Source organism: Sinocyclocheilus anshuiensis, unplaced genomic scaffold (assembly GCF_001515605.1).
Source record: "Sinocyclocheilus anshuiensis isolate Anshui unplaced genomic scaffold, SAMN03320099.WGS_v1.1 scaffold2, whole genome shotgun sequence".
NCBI classification, from domain to species: Eukaryota; Metazoa; Chordata; class Actinopteri; order Cypriniformes; family Cyprinidae; genus Sinocyclocheilus; species Sinocyclocheilus anshuiensis.
In genome coordinates, this window is record NW_015542337.1 from 1002237 (window position 1) to 1020195 (window position 17959).

At 34.5% G+C, this 17959-nt stretch overlaps 3 protein-coding genes across 3 annotated transcripts in view; 2 read left to right on the top strand and 1 right to left on the bottom strand.

Moving 5' to 3' along the window:
• LOC107691135 (pleckstrin homology domain-containing family A member 7-like) overlaps positions 1-11439 on the top strand; it is a 124973-nt gene extending 113534 nt beyond the window's left edge. The window contains exons 20-29 of the mRNA XM_016489620.1: positions 916-1024; positions 1136-1299; positions 1433-1618; positions 2179-2269; positions 2405-2490; positions 3341-3559; positions 9329-9484; positions 10821-10954; positions 11033-11163; positions 11267-11439. Of these exons, the coding sequence (XP_016345106.1) occupies positions 916-1024; positions 1136-1299; positions 1433-1618; positions 2179-2269; positions 2405-2490; positions 3341-3559; positions 9329-9484; positions 10821-10954; positions 11033-11163; positions 11267-11289 (1299 nt within the window). The 3' untranslated portion in view covers positions 11290-11439. The remainder of the gene's footprint in view (positions 1-915; positions 1025-1135; positions 1300-1432; positions 1619-2178; positions 2270-2404; positions 2491-3340; positions 3560-9328; positions 9485-10820; positions 10955-11032; positions 11164-11266) is intronic.
• Positions 11440-11871: 432 nt separating this feature from the next.
• LOC107691136 (small acidic protein-like) lies at positions 11872-14137 on the bottom strand. Its single transcript, XM_016489621.1, has 5 exons — positions 13956-14137; positions 13438-13521; positions 13272-13332; positions 12698-12807; positions 11872-12540 (listed from the first exon to the last, which is right to left on the bottom strand). The coding sequence occupies exons 1-5, from the start codon at positions 14010-14012 to the stop codon at positions 12337-12339; spliced, it is 516 nt and encodes a 171-aa protein (XP_016345107.1). The 5' UTR covers positions 14013-14137; the 3' UTR covers positions 11872-12336.
• A 512-nt stretch (positions 14138-14649) lies between these two features.
• LOC107691158 (CD81 antigen-like) overlaps positions 14650-17959 on the top strand; it is a 13087-nt gene continuing 9777 nt past the window's right edge. The window contains exons 1-2 of the mRNA XM_016489641.1: positions 14650-14927; positions 16644-16758. Coding sequence (XP_016345127.1) covers positions 14862-14927; positions 16644-16758 — 181 coding nt within the window. The 5' untranslated portion in view covers positions 14650-14861. The remainder of the gene's footprint in view (positions 14928-16643; positions 16759-17959) is intronic.

Consider the following 17959-nt stretch of genomic DNA (forward strand, 5'->3'; position numbering starts at 1 on the left):
TTTACATAAATCGGCAATGAATCGCCTGCGATTTTGAACGCGATTTTGCGTAGCTTGTCAGTGAACTACGGCTCTGTGTAGTAAATGCGCTCCATCTGAAAGCACGTTCTGGAGATTTACTACTAATCACAGGAGCGGCTTTACTGACGAGATGCGCATGAAAACCGCATTTGATTTTTTGCACAGCCCTACCTTGACGTAACGTAATGCACTTCATGTTGTTAATTACAGCAAATGGAATATATTTTCTTATTCTTTGTATTTTTACATCGTTATGGAACAAGATTATCCTATTTATTATTTAGTTAGATCAAAAGTAATCTAAAAGTAACTAAAAGTAGTCTAATTATATTACCTAAAAATATATATATAAAATATATTACGTTACTAACTACAATTTTTGTCATGTAATTTGGAATCAGTTACAGACTACAATTTGTAAGTAATCTACCCAATTCTGGACTTGGCAACTAGCTAAAATAAAATATATATTTTTAAATATTTTATTTTATTTAATGTTTATGGCCTATTTACACCAAGAACGTTAACTATATCAGCGTACACACCAGCGCACACTAGCATTGTTTATCATAAGCATGAGCAGCAGTTATGTCATATGCTGCTTTAAATGCTCAAGCTATTAAAAGTCAGTGGATTCTAATCGGCTGTCAGTGTTTTTTTATTTTTATTTTTTAAGTGCCACTAGTGTTATAGTTGTGGTGTAAACGCCACTATTCTTTTAAACTTAAATCGGTTTTTAAAACTATATCTTTATCATTGTAGTTATCGTCCTTGGTGTGAACATACCTTTTTTTAAAAGTAATGACATTTTTTTATATGGTTTTAGTAATAATAATCCTGGCTAGAATAAAAATACCATATGAAGACTTTTGAATAGGTGTGTTTTTTTCTCAGGAGAAAAATCAGTTGAGGAGGGAGCTCTGGAGGATAGAGGACGTAATGACTGGACTCAGCTCATCCAGAGAAACCTTCAAAATCACCATAGACTCAGTGAAGAACCCAGGTAAGAATTAACTAGTTAGATAGGGTTAATGAACCTACTACAGATCTTGTTCTTCTTAATATAACATTGGTATATAACTCTTGCTTTTGTGCTCTTTATGTTTGTGTCCAGAGAGAAAACTTGTGCCTTCAGTGATCAAGTCGACAGTGCCTTCTCGGTGCACGACCCCATCCGCAGTTGAGGTGCGGTCACCCCAACGCAGTCTTACCTCCAGTCCGTTATCACTGCCCATGTACAGTGAACATCTTCAGCATCCTCACTCTGTGCCAAAATGGGTATGTATTGCTTGACTGATGCTGTTCCTAAAATTATTGTACTGTAAGGTACTTTAGACAAAAGACCCTTGCTAAAGACAACTAATTAACAATACTTAATGGTTTACTTAAGTGCATAATATTGTTTTTTTAGGAAGAAGATGATGCTCCACCCAGACCACCTTTGCCCCTCCTCTATGATGAGGACACACCCCCTGTTGTCCCGCCCCTACCTAAAGAAACATCGGTCATCAGACACACTTCTGTCCGTGGCCTCAAACGACAATCTGATGAGAGGAAACGAGACAGAGAAAGCAGCTATGTGAATGGAGATTGCAGGGTAATTTTAACTCATTCGTGAAGGTCATTGTTATTGTAAAGTTAACAATGAACTTCACTGTTAACATCAGTGTTAACTGAAACTAAAACAATTAAAAGTTGTTTTCAGTGCTTTAAATAATGCTGAAATAAAATAAATATATTTAATAAATATAATAAATAGTTATATTTATTTATATAAAATATTTATATTATATTATATTATACATATTTATTTATATTGTGTATATAACAATAATAATTACAAAATCACAACAGAATTATTAAAACATAAACTAAAATGAAAACGGAAACTATAAAAATAATTCAAAATATGAATTAATACTGTAATAGTGTATAAATAATACTAAAATAAAACACTTCAAGTCATTTGTTTTACTGAACTTCACATACAGTATATGAAATCAAATGCAGTTACTGAATAATGCAATTGTAATAAAATAATGTAATTTTATTCAGTGGCGTTATGTTTTAACACCATCCGTGTAACCATAACATTTAGTCTTTGCATTGTGATTGATTACTCTGCAGTTAGGATGAAATGAAATGTTTGGGCTTTAGGTGGAACTGCGATCCTACCTGAGTGAACCAGAGCTTCCTGGAGCAGGAACAGATCAAGTAGACCCAGGCTACCTGACTCTTCAAAGAAGAGGTGAAATATTATTACAGCTTTTGATCATTCAGGTTATCTTTAAGACACATGATGCTTTTAGTGGTAAAATGCCATTTAACAAGTTGTAATACCAGTATACCTAAAAAAAATAATAATCATTTTGTGATCACTTAGGTCTGTCAGGCTCCTCATCCAGAATAAACCAGTACGGTGTGACTTCCTGTTCACTAAGGAGAGGAGATTCAGCGTTATCGACAACATTGTTAAGCATATATATATATATATATATATATTAGATTTTATGTATTTTATTTTAAAAGTTTAAATATGTTTTTATGTTATATTATCATATTGTCATATTCAAAATGATGTCATAATCAAAGTACAAATAGATGCTATACTATGTATCTATTTATATATTTGTAGTTTTATTTTTATAATTTTTTTTGTGGTCCTGTAAACAGTGTAACAGTTATCCTTTTGCAATGTGGATTTTTTTTTTTTTTTGATGAAATGAAATGTTTGGGCTTTAGGTGGAACTGCGATCCTACCTGAGTGAACCAGAGCTTCCTGGAGCAGGAACAGATCAAGTAGACCCAGGCTACCTGACTCTTCAAAGAAGAGGTGAAATATTATTACAGCTTTTGATCATTCAGGTTATCTTTAAGACACATGATGCTTTTAGTGGTAAAATGCCATTTAACAAGTTGTAATACCAGTATACCTAAAAAAAATAATAATCATTTTGTGATCACTTAGGTCTGTCAGGCTCCTCATCCAGAATAAACCAGTACGGTGTGACTTCCTGTTCACTAAGGAGAGGAGATTCAGCGTTATCGACAACAGTGAGCACCTGATTACTGTAGAACTGATACTTCATTTAATTATTTATTCATTTTGAATATATTTATAATTTATTATATTTAATGCAAAATGTAATTTAATAATGTAGAATATATATATATATACGAATTGTCATTTTCTGTAATATTTATGATTTTATATTATATTCATTCATTAAAAACATAAGCAATTTGTATTTGTATTATTTTATTAAGCATTTATTTCATATTATATTAATTCATTATGGACTTTTTCTGTCTCATGTTGGAGAGACCAAAGAGTGCCTTGGAGCGGCTGTGCTCGGGAGAGTCTCAGCCTGATCACCTGCCGCAGAGAGGGAGGATGAGTGTGGAGGAGCAGCTGGAGAGAATGAGAAGGCACCAGAGAGCTCTAGTGCGCGAGCGCAAACGTAACTTGAGTCAGGGTGAGCGACAGCCCGTGGGCTCCCACACCTCCACTCGACCCGTCAGCTCTGACCCAGGACCAGTACGTTACTCCCTTCCAAATAAACACAGGGACCCTCGCTACGGCCCTCCACCATAAGGCCACAAACACAAAGCTAACATGCTAACACACGTTTTACTCCGTGAACAAAGCACAGCTTCACATTAACAGGCCATGGGTGGGACGGGGCCGTGCTGTGGGTGTGTTTAAGGATTGGCCAGAATGTGGACAGACACATGGAGAGTTACAGTCCAGAAATCGACTCCTGGCTTCTCCTGCACAGACTTGTGAATATATTCGAATGTGAAGAGAAACTGATAACACTATCTCTGACTGCCTTTCTGATCTCTCACAATGGATTTGAAACATTTTTTTGTAAAGCTAAATTTGTAAAGCTATATTTTATATGAACATAATATGGTGGGAATTATTGACCCTGCTGCCTCGTATTAACAACAAATTAATTATTGTTGGTAATTAACTGGGTATGAAGGTGTTTCTGTGTGCAATCATTCTTAATCATCATCTCCTATAGAAGAATAAATCAGTGAAGTGCCTCTTCATTCTAACCTGAGCATCAGTGTCAGAAAATCCTGCTTCAGCTCAAACACTCTGAGAATGATTTCAAATGAAACTATGGAGTGCACCAACTTTGGTTCCGGAAGTAGTTTTACCATTCATTTTTTCCAATAGTGATTGTTAAATATATATATGTGACTCTGAAGCACAAAACCAGTCATAAGTAGCACGTGGATATTTGTAGCAATAGCCAACAATACATTGTATGGGTCAAAATGATCGATTTTTCTTTTATGCCAAAAATCATTAGGATATTAAGTAAGGATCATGTTCCATGAAGACATTTTGTAATTTCCTACCGTAAATATATTAAAACTGAATTTTTGATTAGTAATATGCATTGCTAAGAACTTCATTTGGACAACTTTAAAGGCGATTTTCTCAATATTTAGATTTTTTTGCACCCTCAGATTCCAGATTTTCAAATCGTCGTATCTCGGCCAAATATTGTCCTATCCTAACAAACCATACATCAATTGAAAGCTTATTTATTCAGCTTTCAGACCATGTATGAATCTCAATTTCATAAAATTGACCCTTATGACTGGTTTTGTGGTCCAGGGTCACATATATAAATATATATGTATATATTCTTTTGACAAAATTTGCTTCACACGATTCTCTGAATGATGGAGATTATTTTGCAGAATCATGGGAATTTCATTTTTCACCAGGAATTCTGCTGTTAAAGAGGATTCTTTAAAAATATGTTGAAATAACTTGAAATAAATGGCTTCAACAAAAGCATATTCCACTGATTAACAACCTCTTAGCTCACAGTAGGTCTGTCTTTATATGTTATTGTTAAAAATCAATTCCTTTATGGAGAAAATGAATGGGATTGCTACTTTGGAACCCGGCTGTTGCACTCTATTGCCCATTTAATGTGGCCACGACAGCTTGCACTCATTTAGTCAATGGCTTTGTTAGCAAATTGCTAATGGTAGGAAATAACCATTTGAGTAGGACCATCGTGTCTTGATTAGCAAGCAATTATTGCTGAGTCGGTGGGTCAAAAGGAGCGTTTGGCCCAAATCAAACGCTTAACCACCTTTCAATTTACTTCAATCAGAGTAATCAGCAGGAGCTGCCTGATATTTGGGTTTTCTTTGCTTAAAATCTCCTTTGTCTTTTTTTTTTTTATTATGCTGCACTCAAAGGTATTTCTGTTGCTCACTTGCTCTAACATCTTTCACTGACTTCTCAGTTAATGACTGGTTACATCAATGTTGAGGATTGCATTTGGGAAATACATTTCCTATCAAGCACTTAAATCAATTGGAAACCCATGCAATACTAAGTTCACATCTTTTTCTGAGTCACGCTGCACATTGCCCCATTGTTTTGATTCATGGGACAATTAACACCACTCAGATCTAGATTCTTTATCAGATAGTTATCAGCTGTATGGCTAAAAAATGGCAAATGGTTTTCATATTACAGCAGTTAAAAACTACATTACTCACAGTAATTTATTTTGAGTTATCTAAGGAAAAATATCTATTCAATCTACTAACGCCAATTCAATCCACTAACACCAATTCCAGTTTGGCTCACTCAATGAAAATTGAAAAAGTTCACTCACTTCTCTAAAAATCATGGTGATGTTTTATTGTTGTTTCACTAACAGCTGCCAATCAGAGGGGTGTAACATTTTACTAACCCTAGTTTCAAACTGACAAACTTCACATCATTATCAATTGATACGAACTTTCCTCTTAACCGTTATTATGGCCAAAAGACCCCATGAATGAAAATTGTTTGTTAGCTTTGAGGCCATCTGTATGCTGGTGTGCTTTTAAAATTGTCTTTCAGGCCAAATGTACAATTTATAGACTTTCACTTCTGGAAAAACAGACCAAAAATATTAATGGCTGGATTTTTATCCCAAAAATTATTTTTAGAGTGAGAATGTTCCTCAGACCTAATACTGTACCACCTGACTAGCAGTAGCAAGAGGAAAATCAATTCACATTAAATAAAAGGTAATAGTTAAGGCAAGATTTTTTTAAAGGAAATGTCTAATGCTTACCAAGGCTCCATTTATTTGATCAAAATACAGTAAAAACAGTAATATTATGAAAAAATATCTGTTTTCTATTATAATATAATTTAAATTGTCATTTGTTCCTGTGATGGGAAAATTCAGTAGCCATTACTCTTTTGTAACATTATAAATGTCTTTACTGTCACTTTTGATCAATTGAATGTGTCCTTGCTGAATAAAAGTATACATTTCTTTAAAAATAAATAAAATAAAAAATTCCTGACCTGAAATTTTGGAAGAGTAGTATATCAACGCAGGACGAAAAAAACTGCACTCGTCAAGGCATTTCATGGGGTCTTTAACCACACCAGCACCTTCATCACTGTTAACCTGTTTGTCAGTAGGCAGTGATGTTGTATGTTGTTATATGAACTGTATACAGTGACAAAAAGAACCATAATTAATTAACAACAAAACTGTGATAGCAGACTAGCTGTAAGACAAATATAATATTGTTGTGTACATCAATACACCAACCTCTGAACTCGAGTCACATCGTATTTTCTTCATTTTCTAATGTTGAGGTTTGCACTAAAGGCACAAATAAATAGAATTTTCTAAATACCTTTTTTCATTGCAGTGTGACTGTACTTGTAGATGTATCTCTGACAACTGAGTAATACATGCCTATGAGTGGGGGAATGAATGGATGGGTTTGCATGGTTCTTTAACTGTTAAAGCTGATTGTAAGCTGTTTTGCATGGTTAGATGTGTTCAACTACAAAATTCTATAGCATGTTGTAATTTGGTGATGGGTGTGATTTGTAATAGTGACACAATTGCCTAATGCCTGTATTTTCTCTCCTTTTTTCTGTCTCTTCACCAATTTGTCAACAAAACCAGGCTTAAATTTAAAGACCCATGCAATACTAAGTTCACATCTTTTTCTGAGTCACGCTGCACATTGCCCCATTGTTTTGATTCATGGGACAATTAACACCACTCAGATCTAGATTCTTTATCAGATAGTTATCAGCTGTATGGCTAAAAAATGGCAAATGGTTTTCATATTACAGCAGTTAAAAACTACATTACTCACAGTAATTTATTTTGAGTTATCTAAGGAAAAATATCTATTCAATCTACTAACGCCAATTCAATCCACTAACACCAATTCCAGTTTGGCTCACTCAATGAAAATTGAAAAAGTTCACTCACTTCTCTAAAAATCATGGTGATGTTTTATTGTTGTTTCACTAACAGCTGCCAATCAGAGGGGTGTAACATTTTACTAACCCTAGTTTCAAACTGACAAACTTCACATCATTATCAATTGATACGAACTTTCCTCTTAACCGTTATTATGGCCAAAAGACCCCATGAATGAAAATTGTTTGTTAGCTTTGAGGCCATCTGTATGCTGGTGTGCTTTTAAAATTGTCTTTCAGGCCAAATGTACAATTTATAGACTTTCACTTCTGGAAAAACAGACCAAAAATATTAATGGCTGGATTTTTATCCCAAAAATTATTTTTAGAGTGAGAATGTTCCTCAGACCTAATACTGTACCACCTGACTAGCAGTAGCAAGAGGAAAATCAATTCACATTAAATAAAAGGTAATAGTTAAGGCAAGATTTTTTTAAAGGAAATGTCTAATGCTTACCAAGGCTCCATTTATTTGATCAAAATACAGTAAAAACAGTAATATTATGAAAAAATATCTGTTTTCTATTATAATATAATTTAAATTGTCATTTGTTCCTGTGATGGGAAAATTCAGTAGCCATTACTCTTTTGTAACATTATAAATGTCTTTACTGTCACTTTTGATCAATTGAATGTGTCCTTGCTGAATAAAAGTATACATTTCTTTAAAAATAAATAAAATAAAAAATTCCTGACCTGAAATTTTGGAAGAGTAGTATATCAACGCAGGACGAAAAAAACTGCACTCGTCAAGGCATTTCATGGGGTCTTTAACCACACCAGCACCTTCATCACTGTTAACCTGTTTGTCAGTAGGCAGTGATGTTGTATGTTGTTATATGAACTGTATACAGTGACAAAAAGAACCATAATTAATTAACAACAAAACTGTGATAGCAGACTAGCTGTAAGACAAATATAATATTGTTGTGTACATCAATACACCAACCTCTGAACTCGAGTCACATCGTATTTTCTTCATTTTCTAATGTTGAGGTTTGCACTAAAGGCACAAATAAATAGAATTTTCTAAATACCTTTTTTCATTGCAGTGTGACTGTACTTGTAGATGTATCTCTGACAACTGAGTAATACATGCCTATGAGTGGGGGAATGAATGGATGGGTTTGCATGGTTCTTTAACTGTTAAAGCTGATTGTAAGCTGTTTTGCATGGTTAGATGTGTTCAACTACAAAATTCTATAGCATGTTGTAATTTGGTGATGGGTGTGATTTGTAATAGTGACACAATTGCCTAATGCCTGTATTTTCTCTCCTTTTTTCTGTCTCTTCACCAATTTGTCAACAAAACCAGGCTTAAATTTAAAGTAGTTCACCCAAAAATGAAAATTTTCTCAAAACCTACTCACCCTCAGGCCATCCAAGATGTAGATGAGTATGTTTCTGTTATATCTATTGCATCACTTACTCATAAATTGAATGGGTGCCGTTAACCTGAATGGGTGAATGGGTGCCGTCAGAATGAGAGTCCAAACAGCTCATAAAAACATCTCCATAATCCACAAGTAAGCCACACGATTGACACCACTTCATCAGTTAATGTCTTGTGAAGCGAAAAGCTGCATGTTTGTAATAAACAAATGCATCATTTGTTTATTGTAGAAGATAATGGATTATAGTCATGTGGATTACTAGTGAATTATTGTGATGTTTTTATCAGCTGGTTGGACTCTCATTCTGACGGCACCCATTCACTGCAGAGGATCCATTGCTGAGCAAGTGATGTTATGCTAAAGTTCTCCAAATGAACTACGTCTTGGATGGCCTGAGGGTGAGTAAATTTGGAGAAAATTGTCATTTTTTTGTGTGAACTATTTCTTTAAGTGCAGGAGAAACTACAAAAGCATAAAAACAGCTGACTTAGTTACTTAAGTAAAGATTAGTCATCTTTGTGATATGACAAAGATATTTTGTGTCTGACCCATGAGGTTTTAAATCCAGGATCAAGGCTCATTTCCAGAGGAATTGGAGTGTGTGTTGCATAAATGCTGTATATTGTTGTCTTCGCCCTAGTAGGGATGGGAAAAAGTCATTGATTTGCAGCGACCAAAACAGGCCTTGTATGACGAAAAACAGCGGCTGGGATCAGATGAATGGCTGACTGTGGAGGCCCGGCCAATGAACGCACAGGAGCTGGAGCCTGTGAACTTTGAGTTTGATCTTACCCGGGAGGTATAGTCAAATTTTAGTGACATTTGCTGACAAACCAAAATCACCTGATTCAATCCTAACCAGTTAGGTTGTAACCCTGAAGTATGAAATAATATTCAAAAAAGAAAAAAAGATTTTTAACTTTTTTAAAAGTCCATTGAACCTTTAGATAAAATATGAAAGTTTGTGCAAGTATCATATTTGTTATGACTTTCATGGTTGTATTATATAGGAGAATATGGAGCTCATACTCGAGGAGGGGAAAAAATTTACTCAAGAGGCCCAAACTAAGCAAAAATATTAAATTTGGTGCAGTTGCTGGTATTTATGACCAAAATGTAAGATGAAATTCTGATAGCTTATAATGTAAATCTATAACAGCATAGCAGACTAAAAATGCATGTAAATATCAGTCATGTAATGTATGGATAATTAAATAAAGCCACGTTGTTGCGGTCCAGTTAAGTGTTCAACTTCAAATTCTATAAATATAAAACTTCTTCTTACCTTTGCTTTATAAAAATCAGTTCACCACAAAAACGTGTACCACGACCTGAATCAGTTGCTAAAAAATATAAACTATCAATCAGATGACAGAAAGCATGTAGTAGATTATGTACAACAGATTTTTCAATAAAGTTTTGATTATGTTGATAACTTAAGAGTTCTTATAAATTTAAATAATACAATCACGAACGATACATCTTATGGCAAGCTGATTTAGCTTAAAATATTTCCAGCGTTACTCGTCGTAATTGCATTTTTACTAGTAACAATGGCAATTAGAGAGCTCTCTAAATCAATTCATACTAGTAACAATTATAATTAGAGAGCTCTCTAATTCAATTATTACTAGTAAGAATTACAGTTACAGAGCTCTCTAATTAAATTCTTCCTAGTAACAATTCCAATTAAAGAGCTCTACAAATCAATTTTTACTAGTCATATGTCTCCACTGACTTCCATTCATTTTTAATTACAGAGCTCTACCTCCGAATTCTTACTAGTAACAATTCCAATTAGAGAGCTCTCTAAATCAATTTTTACTAGTAGCAATTCCGATTAGAGAGCTCTCTAATTTAATTATTACTAGTAAAAATACAATTACAGAGCTCTATAATTCAATTTATGCTAGTAAAAAACCACATTAAAGATATGTTTAATTGCAGAGCTCTGTAATTGCAGAGCTCTCTAATTCAATTGTTACTAGTAACGCTGGGAATATTTTAAGCTAAAACGGCTTGCCATAACAGCTGGCTTTTTAGGGTTAAGGTATAGTTCATTCTAACTATTAAGTTGCAGATGTCTGTATTATTTGAGATAAACTCGGTGTATTGTGGGATTCCTCTGTTGTCAGCTGTGTACGCCACAGAAGGTATCCATCCCAGAGAGACTCATGGATGTGGAGTTAGATGAAGACCTGAGTCCAGAAGAGAAGGAGACTCGTTCTCGCACCGTAGCAAAGATAAAAAGCCTACTGTCTAAGTCGAGGTATGGTGGGAAAATAAGACTTAAGCAGATGTAAATGGATGATGTACTAAGATGTTGTCTTCTGTTGTGGCATTTCAGTGTGAAGTCTATGGATGCCGAGCAGACAGATTTCAGTGAGCTGGATGAAGAGCTGCAGCAGCAGGAGAGGATCATGAGCGTTCATCGAGCTCTCGCCACAGAGGCCTCCATAAAGAGGAAGCAGATCACCGGTGAGACATTATCCAGCATCTCTGGGAACATTATAATATAGTATTTTATCATACACAATGTCATCCTGATATTTATGTGAATTTTCAATGTTTTGTTTTGCAGCCAAAGCCATGTCTGAGTGCTAAAACGTGTTGAGAAGCTTTCTTGGGAACCAAAGATCAATTGTTTTGTGTGTGTTTTGTACCTAATACGTATTTATAATTAACATTCAATCATTCAGGTTCTCTGTTGTTCACAACTTTTTATATGCGAGATTGTTTTTATTAATTTTACTGGCGAGCACTTTGAACGTTAAACTTTCAGTTTTACAATTCTGACAATTTTTAAATTTTGCATGACATTTTTATCACCATGTAATCGTGACTTAAGGTACTTATTCTTTTGCAGTGTTGTGTATTATGTATAAAAATATTAAATTTTATTTAGATTGTGGAGTACATTGCATTTCATTTCAGCAAAACTGAAATCTTCATATATTAGATTGTTCATTAAAAATTCACAATTTTCATACATTGACAGACAATAGAGCTCAAGCTCTAAATAAAGTTTGTTTGCACAAAGTTATTACATATAAAGTGGTTTCCTTCTTATTAAAACAAAATAAAGGTTCCAGATATACCATTATTACATTTGCAGTCTTTTCATATCTGTTTGTAGACATGCAGTGCATGTTTCCTAGTATAACTCTTGACTGCTTTTCATTTTTATTTTTCCTTTATGAAATCTTTTTGGGGGCGGGGGTGGGGGAGACAAGTTTTAAAGCTTTTTATGATCACAATCACAGAATTTTTACTCTTTATTGATATTTTCCTACACCTTTTAATACACACAGGTGACATTTTGTCTGCAAATTTCTGTACCTCACTTTCTTGATAATTCTATAAAGATTTCATCTACTCATCCTCGTGTGTATACGACATCATAAGGGCCGAGTAGACGGAGACCGGATCTTCATTTCTTATATGAACTATGCCTTTAATTTGTAGAGAATAAACCATTCTCAACAAGACCAGGCAAGTCTGAATGACTTGACAACAGACATAATTACATTTAAAATTGAAACCCACAATTTTTCAATTTGAATGGAAATAAAAATGTGCTCTCTCTCTCTCTCTCAATACCTCACTGGAACATTTTAGGAGATCAAGAAATTACAACAAAAACAATGCCATTTATGTGGATTTTACAAATGCCATTTTAAAAGTATTTTTCTTGTCCTCCTTTGAGTCTGTGTGCAGTTCCTGTTTCTTGAGCTCTGAGTTGGATGAAGGTGTTTTCTCGTCCTTGTGTGGTTCTGATGGTGGTTCAGGGGCCTTTTCTGAACTGTCTGACTTCTCGGGCACAGCGGCGCTCGCACTCTCAGCAGGTGGATCGGGCTTGAAGAGGAAGCACAGCAGTTCACAACAAATCAACAACAGATGATCACGCGTGTTCACAGACACACAGTATATCTCAGTTAAAGCTTATCAGGAGTAATTCACAGTATGTTAGTCTCGATATATCAACCCATAGCTTATAAGAAAGAGCTCTGACCTCACTAAAGCCCAGTCCACAGTGTCTCCTGTTCCTTCCTGATAACTTCCCATCCAGACCCTGCTGATACTGGTGCTCGAGCTCTGTGTTAATCTTCCGATCCTCTGCCCCTACAGACACACAATAAACCCTCTTCATTACAGACAGTTAAAGGCCATCAGCATTTTCCCATATTCCCAAATCCCAATGTTGTTGATATAGCATTGATAGACATTCAAATTACCCCATAACAATAAAATGTCTCCCTGATGGTTGTATATCAGTATGAAACTAGATTAAGGTAGTTGTTTTATATTTTACAAGTGTAGAATGCATTGTAACCTGCTCCTATGTGCACAATAAACGACAGGACATTACCAGTGGTTGCTTTAAAGGTCAGAGCATGTACTCTTTGACCAGTGATCGCTGTAGGGAAAAGGATATGTGGCATACAGAATGTCATCTGATGGTCGCAGTCTCCACACAACCGGGGATTTGGAAGTGTCTCATCCAACACAATAGGAGGTTGCAATCACTTTTTGAACTGTCAAGCATTCAAATCCAGCAACCCTTCACTTCCGCCCTAGAGACTCACCGCTGCGGAAATGGGACGTTGACTTGTGATCCCCAATAACAAGGCGTCCAGTGTGCTCTTTCTGCCAGTGCATAAAAACAATTGAAGCAAGAATGGGCGATAGTGGTTACGTTCAAATTACATAATTGTCTGAAACAAATAAATGATTTAACAGAAAGCAATGTACCTTTCCTGCTCCCATCAGCTTCAAAAACTTCTGCTTCCTTTCGTCTGTCCCTAAATCTGCCGATCTCCATTGTGTGGCTCCTATCTGCATAACAGGTCAAAACAGATTCAGTTGAGCCATTAGGGTGTTACAGAAAAGCATATACACTTACATTTTTTCTTATATATATATATATATATATATATATAAGCACATATATTAGCACACCACTTAAAATTAAAATGACGTTTATCTAAGAATGCAGAAAAAATGTTACCAGACATAACCTGGAACTGAATTATCTGGTAACGTTATAGTAGTTATTATGCAAAATTATTATTGCAGAAAACGCAATACAGTAGCAAACAGGCAGTTATTACACCAATAACATGCATATATCAAATCTTCGTCACACTAATAACATTTAAAAATAGTTACAACATATTGCTAACAATCTGCTAATACTGCTGGTTCACCAAAATATCAGATCAGCTGTAGTAAATAAAATAAAAAAATGTATGATGATGGAAACCACATACTTTATCTGGAGATGCGGGTCGCTTCGTGCCTTTACACGTTTCGTCTGAAGAACTCATGATTTTCAAAGATTCTGAACTACAGTTGTCAAATAAACATCGCTTGCGCCTGCCTGCTCCACCGTTTGCTTAGCAGCTAGCAGCTAGCTTGACCCACGTGGTGCATCATGGGAGCTGTAGTTATAACGACAGGAAATCGAGTTTCCTCTACTTTTAACCTCTATTTTTAATGAATCTTCTTATTTTGCTAACAAAATATTACATACATATATGCAGTTTTACATAGCCTACTTAAGGCAGAAACCACTTTTGTATGTTCTACAGCAGTATTTGTAACTATCACTTGTTAAGAAAAACAGTTGAAATCTGGTTTTTGTTATTCAAAATATGCGCTGAAAACGTAGCTATTATGAGTCAACACATCAACACATTCTTAGAAACATTTTAGCCTAATTGTTGTAAAGGAAGTTACTTTATTAATTAACTTCTACTGTTTTTAGAAATAAGTGTTACAAATTCAAAACAACATCAAAAACCGTTTCTTTCTGGAAGAATAGCCTATATTATAAACTATAAAAATATAGAAAATACAGCATAAATGATAATATAACATAAATTTCAGACAAAACAAATGATTGATGTGAATTTAGATTCGTTATGCATTGCCGTTTAATCGATTAAAACAAGGTTTTACATATGTAAATGTAGGGCAGAGCTTGGCACGGGACACGGACATCTCTCTCCCTCTCTTTTTCTGGCTCAGTGCGTTTATATAAACACAGGTCGTGGGTAGTCTCTCAGAGTGGATCCGGACTGCCTGCAGCTCGACTCAAATCCATCTGTGAAACTGAGTCTCACTCATCTTCCTCCAGACCAGCATCATTTCAGCAGCTTCGACGATATCAAGCCATGGCTGTTACCGGCTGCTCTCAGTGCATCAAATATATGCTCTTCTTCTTAAACTTCATTTTCTGGGTGAGTTTGTTTGTTTACCAATATTATTTTAAGTTAATTATTGTTTCTTGTACTACTAGTTTATTGTACGACCTCTGAAAATTTCTGAAGCAATGCTTTATTGCTTTAGTTAAATGAATACCAATGTCCTGATTTTATTCAACGAAGTCTTCAGAGCAGAAAACAATAAGTGTCATTCTGAAAGTTCTTATTGTGAGTCTATTGACTCTGTAAACAATCGTCCTATTTGAAGTGATTAGATGTGCTTTTCCCCAGATTTTTTTCTCACCATTCTTTCAAAGTTTTTTATATATATATTTTTTTACACTGTTTATCAAGTCAAGTCAAGTCAAGTCTGCTTTATTGTCAATTCTTCCACATGTACAGCACATACACACAGAGAATTGAAATTGCGTTACTCTCAGACCCTTGGTGCATACAGATAACACTAACAGTAGAACATAAATACAGATAGATACAGATTTAAATATAAAATACAACTATACAATTATACAAATAAGGTAAAATGTAAAAAAATATATAAAGCATATATAAAGCAACAATTGATGTTGTTAAGCTAGAATTTAAGGATATTTAGAACACAGTCTATACATGAAGTGGAATAAAAGCATGTCATGTCAGAGATAATTGGAGGTTTCTGTGCAAAATATTTTGTGAAGCATACAATAAGTTTCTTTTACATCTCACATTCAGCTAAATGGTATAGTCAGTGTTTTTGTTGTGAATGTATTCCTAGACATGAAGAAAAAAAATGTGTCTCAGGCTCCACAGAGCCTCCTGTAGAGTGAGGGTTAGCTGTGGCTTTGCTGTATTTTTACACTTTCTATAATTATGTCCATGTGCTGTAGGGACACCATGACATAAATACACCATAAAAGAACAGAGAGAGAAAATCACATGTGGACAAGTTGTTTAAAAGTTGGAGTAAATTTAGTAAAATGTTTTTTTTTATAGCTTGAGCAGTCATTCTGCTGCAATCACTTTATAAAATGTTTTACACTCTGCAGAAAACATCACATGATGTTCAAACAATGACATCACCGAGTAAAACTAATCATGAGTTTTGAGGAATGTCTAATTAGCATTTAGCAGCAAGCCAAACATTATGGAATAACATTCATTACTGAAAATAAATAATGTTTACACCAATTCAGAGTCCTAAAAAGAAAAGTCATGTCATTTTTCAGACTCATTTTAATAAAAGCCTACAAATTAAAATTTGTGTTTTTATTCAAGACCTTTAACTTACATGAGGATGATGTTGTGTGATATCATATACAGCGCCAATCCCAACCCCTCTTGAGATACGTATTGTTTCCCGTCATTGTACTTTACACGCTGCTAACACAAAAATATATCGGCCTGGCTTCCACAATTCTGTGACTTAAGCTGCCGCTTCCTGCTCTACGAATTACAAAAAAATAAACGAACAAAAGGTATCACAGAGGACTGACTCTCAGAGCTGAAGTGGACCCCCCCCCACCCTTTTTTGTGCCTGAATAACACTAAACCTGTCAGAAGTTTCTTCCCCAAATGCAGGAAGAAATGACCTCTGGAATGACCTCAGGAAAAAGAATTGAAACAAACATTTCTGGGCGATGACATCTGTTGAGGGATTTTAAATTCCAGCTCTTTTAATCGGTAAAAGTATTTAAATGGTGAATCTATGCTGAAAAGTGCTAGTAAACATTCTGTTTATTTTTCTCTTATTTTTAGCTGGCTGGTGGTGTGATTTTGGGTGTAGCTTTATGGCTTCGCCATGACAGTCAAACCAGCAACCTCCTAATGCTGCAGTTTGAGGGGAATCAAGCACCAGGAACCTTTCATATCAGTAAGTGATTGCCACTCACAAACTAAAGGTGGCTGAAGGCTAAACCATTGATCACAAAGTTGGTTTCTTGGCAATTCTAATATATTAAGTATAAATATTAATATTAAGTTCAATTATAAAAATAATAATCAGTTTTAAGAATGGTACCAACAGCTGCTTCATCCCTCAAATAGGTTCAGATTTAAAATGTTAACTACTTTAGTTCCAATTATCCAACCTTGTTATTTAAAGCAGCACTATGTAACTTTTTCTGTGTTCAAAATTTGCAAAATGTATATAATGAGCGAGTACATCATGAATTCATCTTCCAAACCGAGTTTTTGTCACATAGTGCTGCTTTAGCCACCCAAACCCTACTATCATAACCCTCTGAAAATGATCCAGCCCGTTCATTTCCAACCTAAATGCTCACTTATGCCCGATGTTGTTAATTATATCCTCTTACAGTATAATTTAGATGCTGAACATTTATTTGGACTGTGCATTGTAATATTTCAGATTTAAGAAGTTGTAAAATATGTAAAATATTTGAATCATTATTTCATTAATTATTATTATAAATTAGTATGCATTTCTACTTCTGCTTACAAAAAAATGACAAAAGAGACATACAGAATATCATACAGAATACATAATTCATAAATTAAGTAAACATAACAGAACTTGAACAGGTAATGCACTGACATAAGACCTTTATGCTGAATGTAATATATAAATAGTGACATTTATGCAAATAATAATAATAACAATGAATTATTATTATTATTAATATTATTTAATACTTAAATTTAATGGAATTAATTTATACATTTAGTTATATTTATCATTATTATTGTTAAGAATAATAATTAGTAATAGTAGTGGTGGTGATGATGGTGATTTTTGTTTTGAATTTTCTTTCTTTCTTTCTTTCTTTCTTTCTTTCTTTCTAATAACTGAAACAATAAACAAATAACAACAAACTAAATGATTGGCCAAAATATAAATGTTATAATAGTTTGTTAATATGCATGCTCAAGAAGCCTTTGCACTGTGAACTTTGAGAAACAATTACTCTTAAAATAGAGGAGCATGTCTCCTCGAAAGATAGAAATAGGAAACAGGGTCTAAGCTGGGCTCTGAGAGGGCCACTAAATCACTGTGTGTGTCTGTCTGTGTGTGTGTGTGTGTGTGTGTGTGTGTGTGTGTGTGTGTGTGTGTG

What these genes read in the sequence shown, in the direction of transcription:
- LOC107691136 (XM_016489621.1), bottom strand. Translation starts at nt 14,012, where the DNA reads ATGAGTTCTTCAGACGAAACGTGTAAAGGCACGAAGCGACCCGCATCT. An exon ending in AGCTGATGGGAGCAGGAAAG is followed by an intron (nt 13,333 to 13,437) that starts GTACATTGCTTT and finishes ATGCACTGGCAG; the next exon opens with AAAGAGCACACTGGACGCCT. An exon ending in AACGTCCCATTTCCGCAGCG is followed by an intron (nt 12,808 to 13,271) that starts GTGAGTCTCTAG and finishes GTGTGTCTGTAG; the next exon opens with GGGCAGAGGATCGGAAGATT.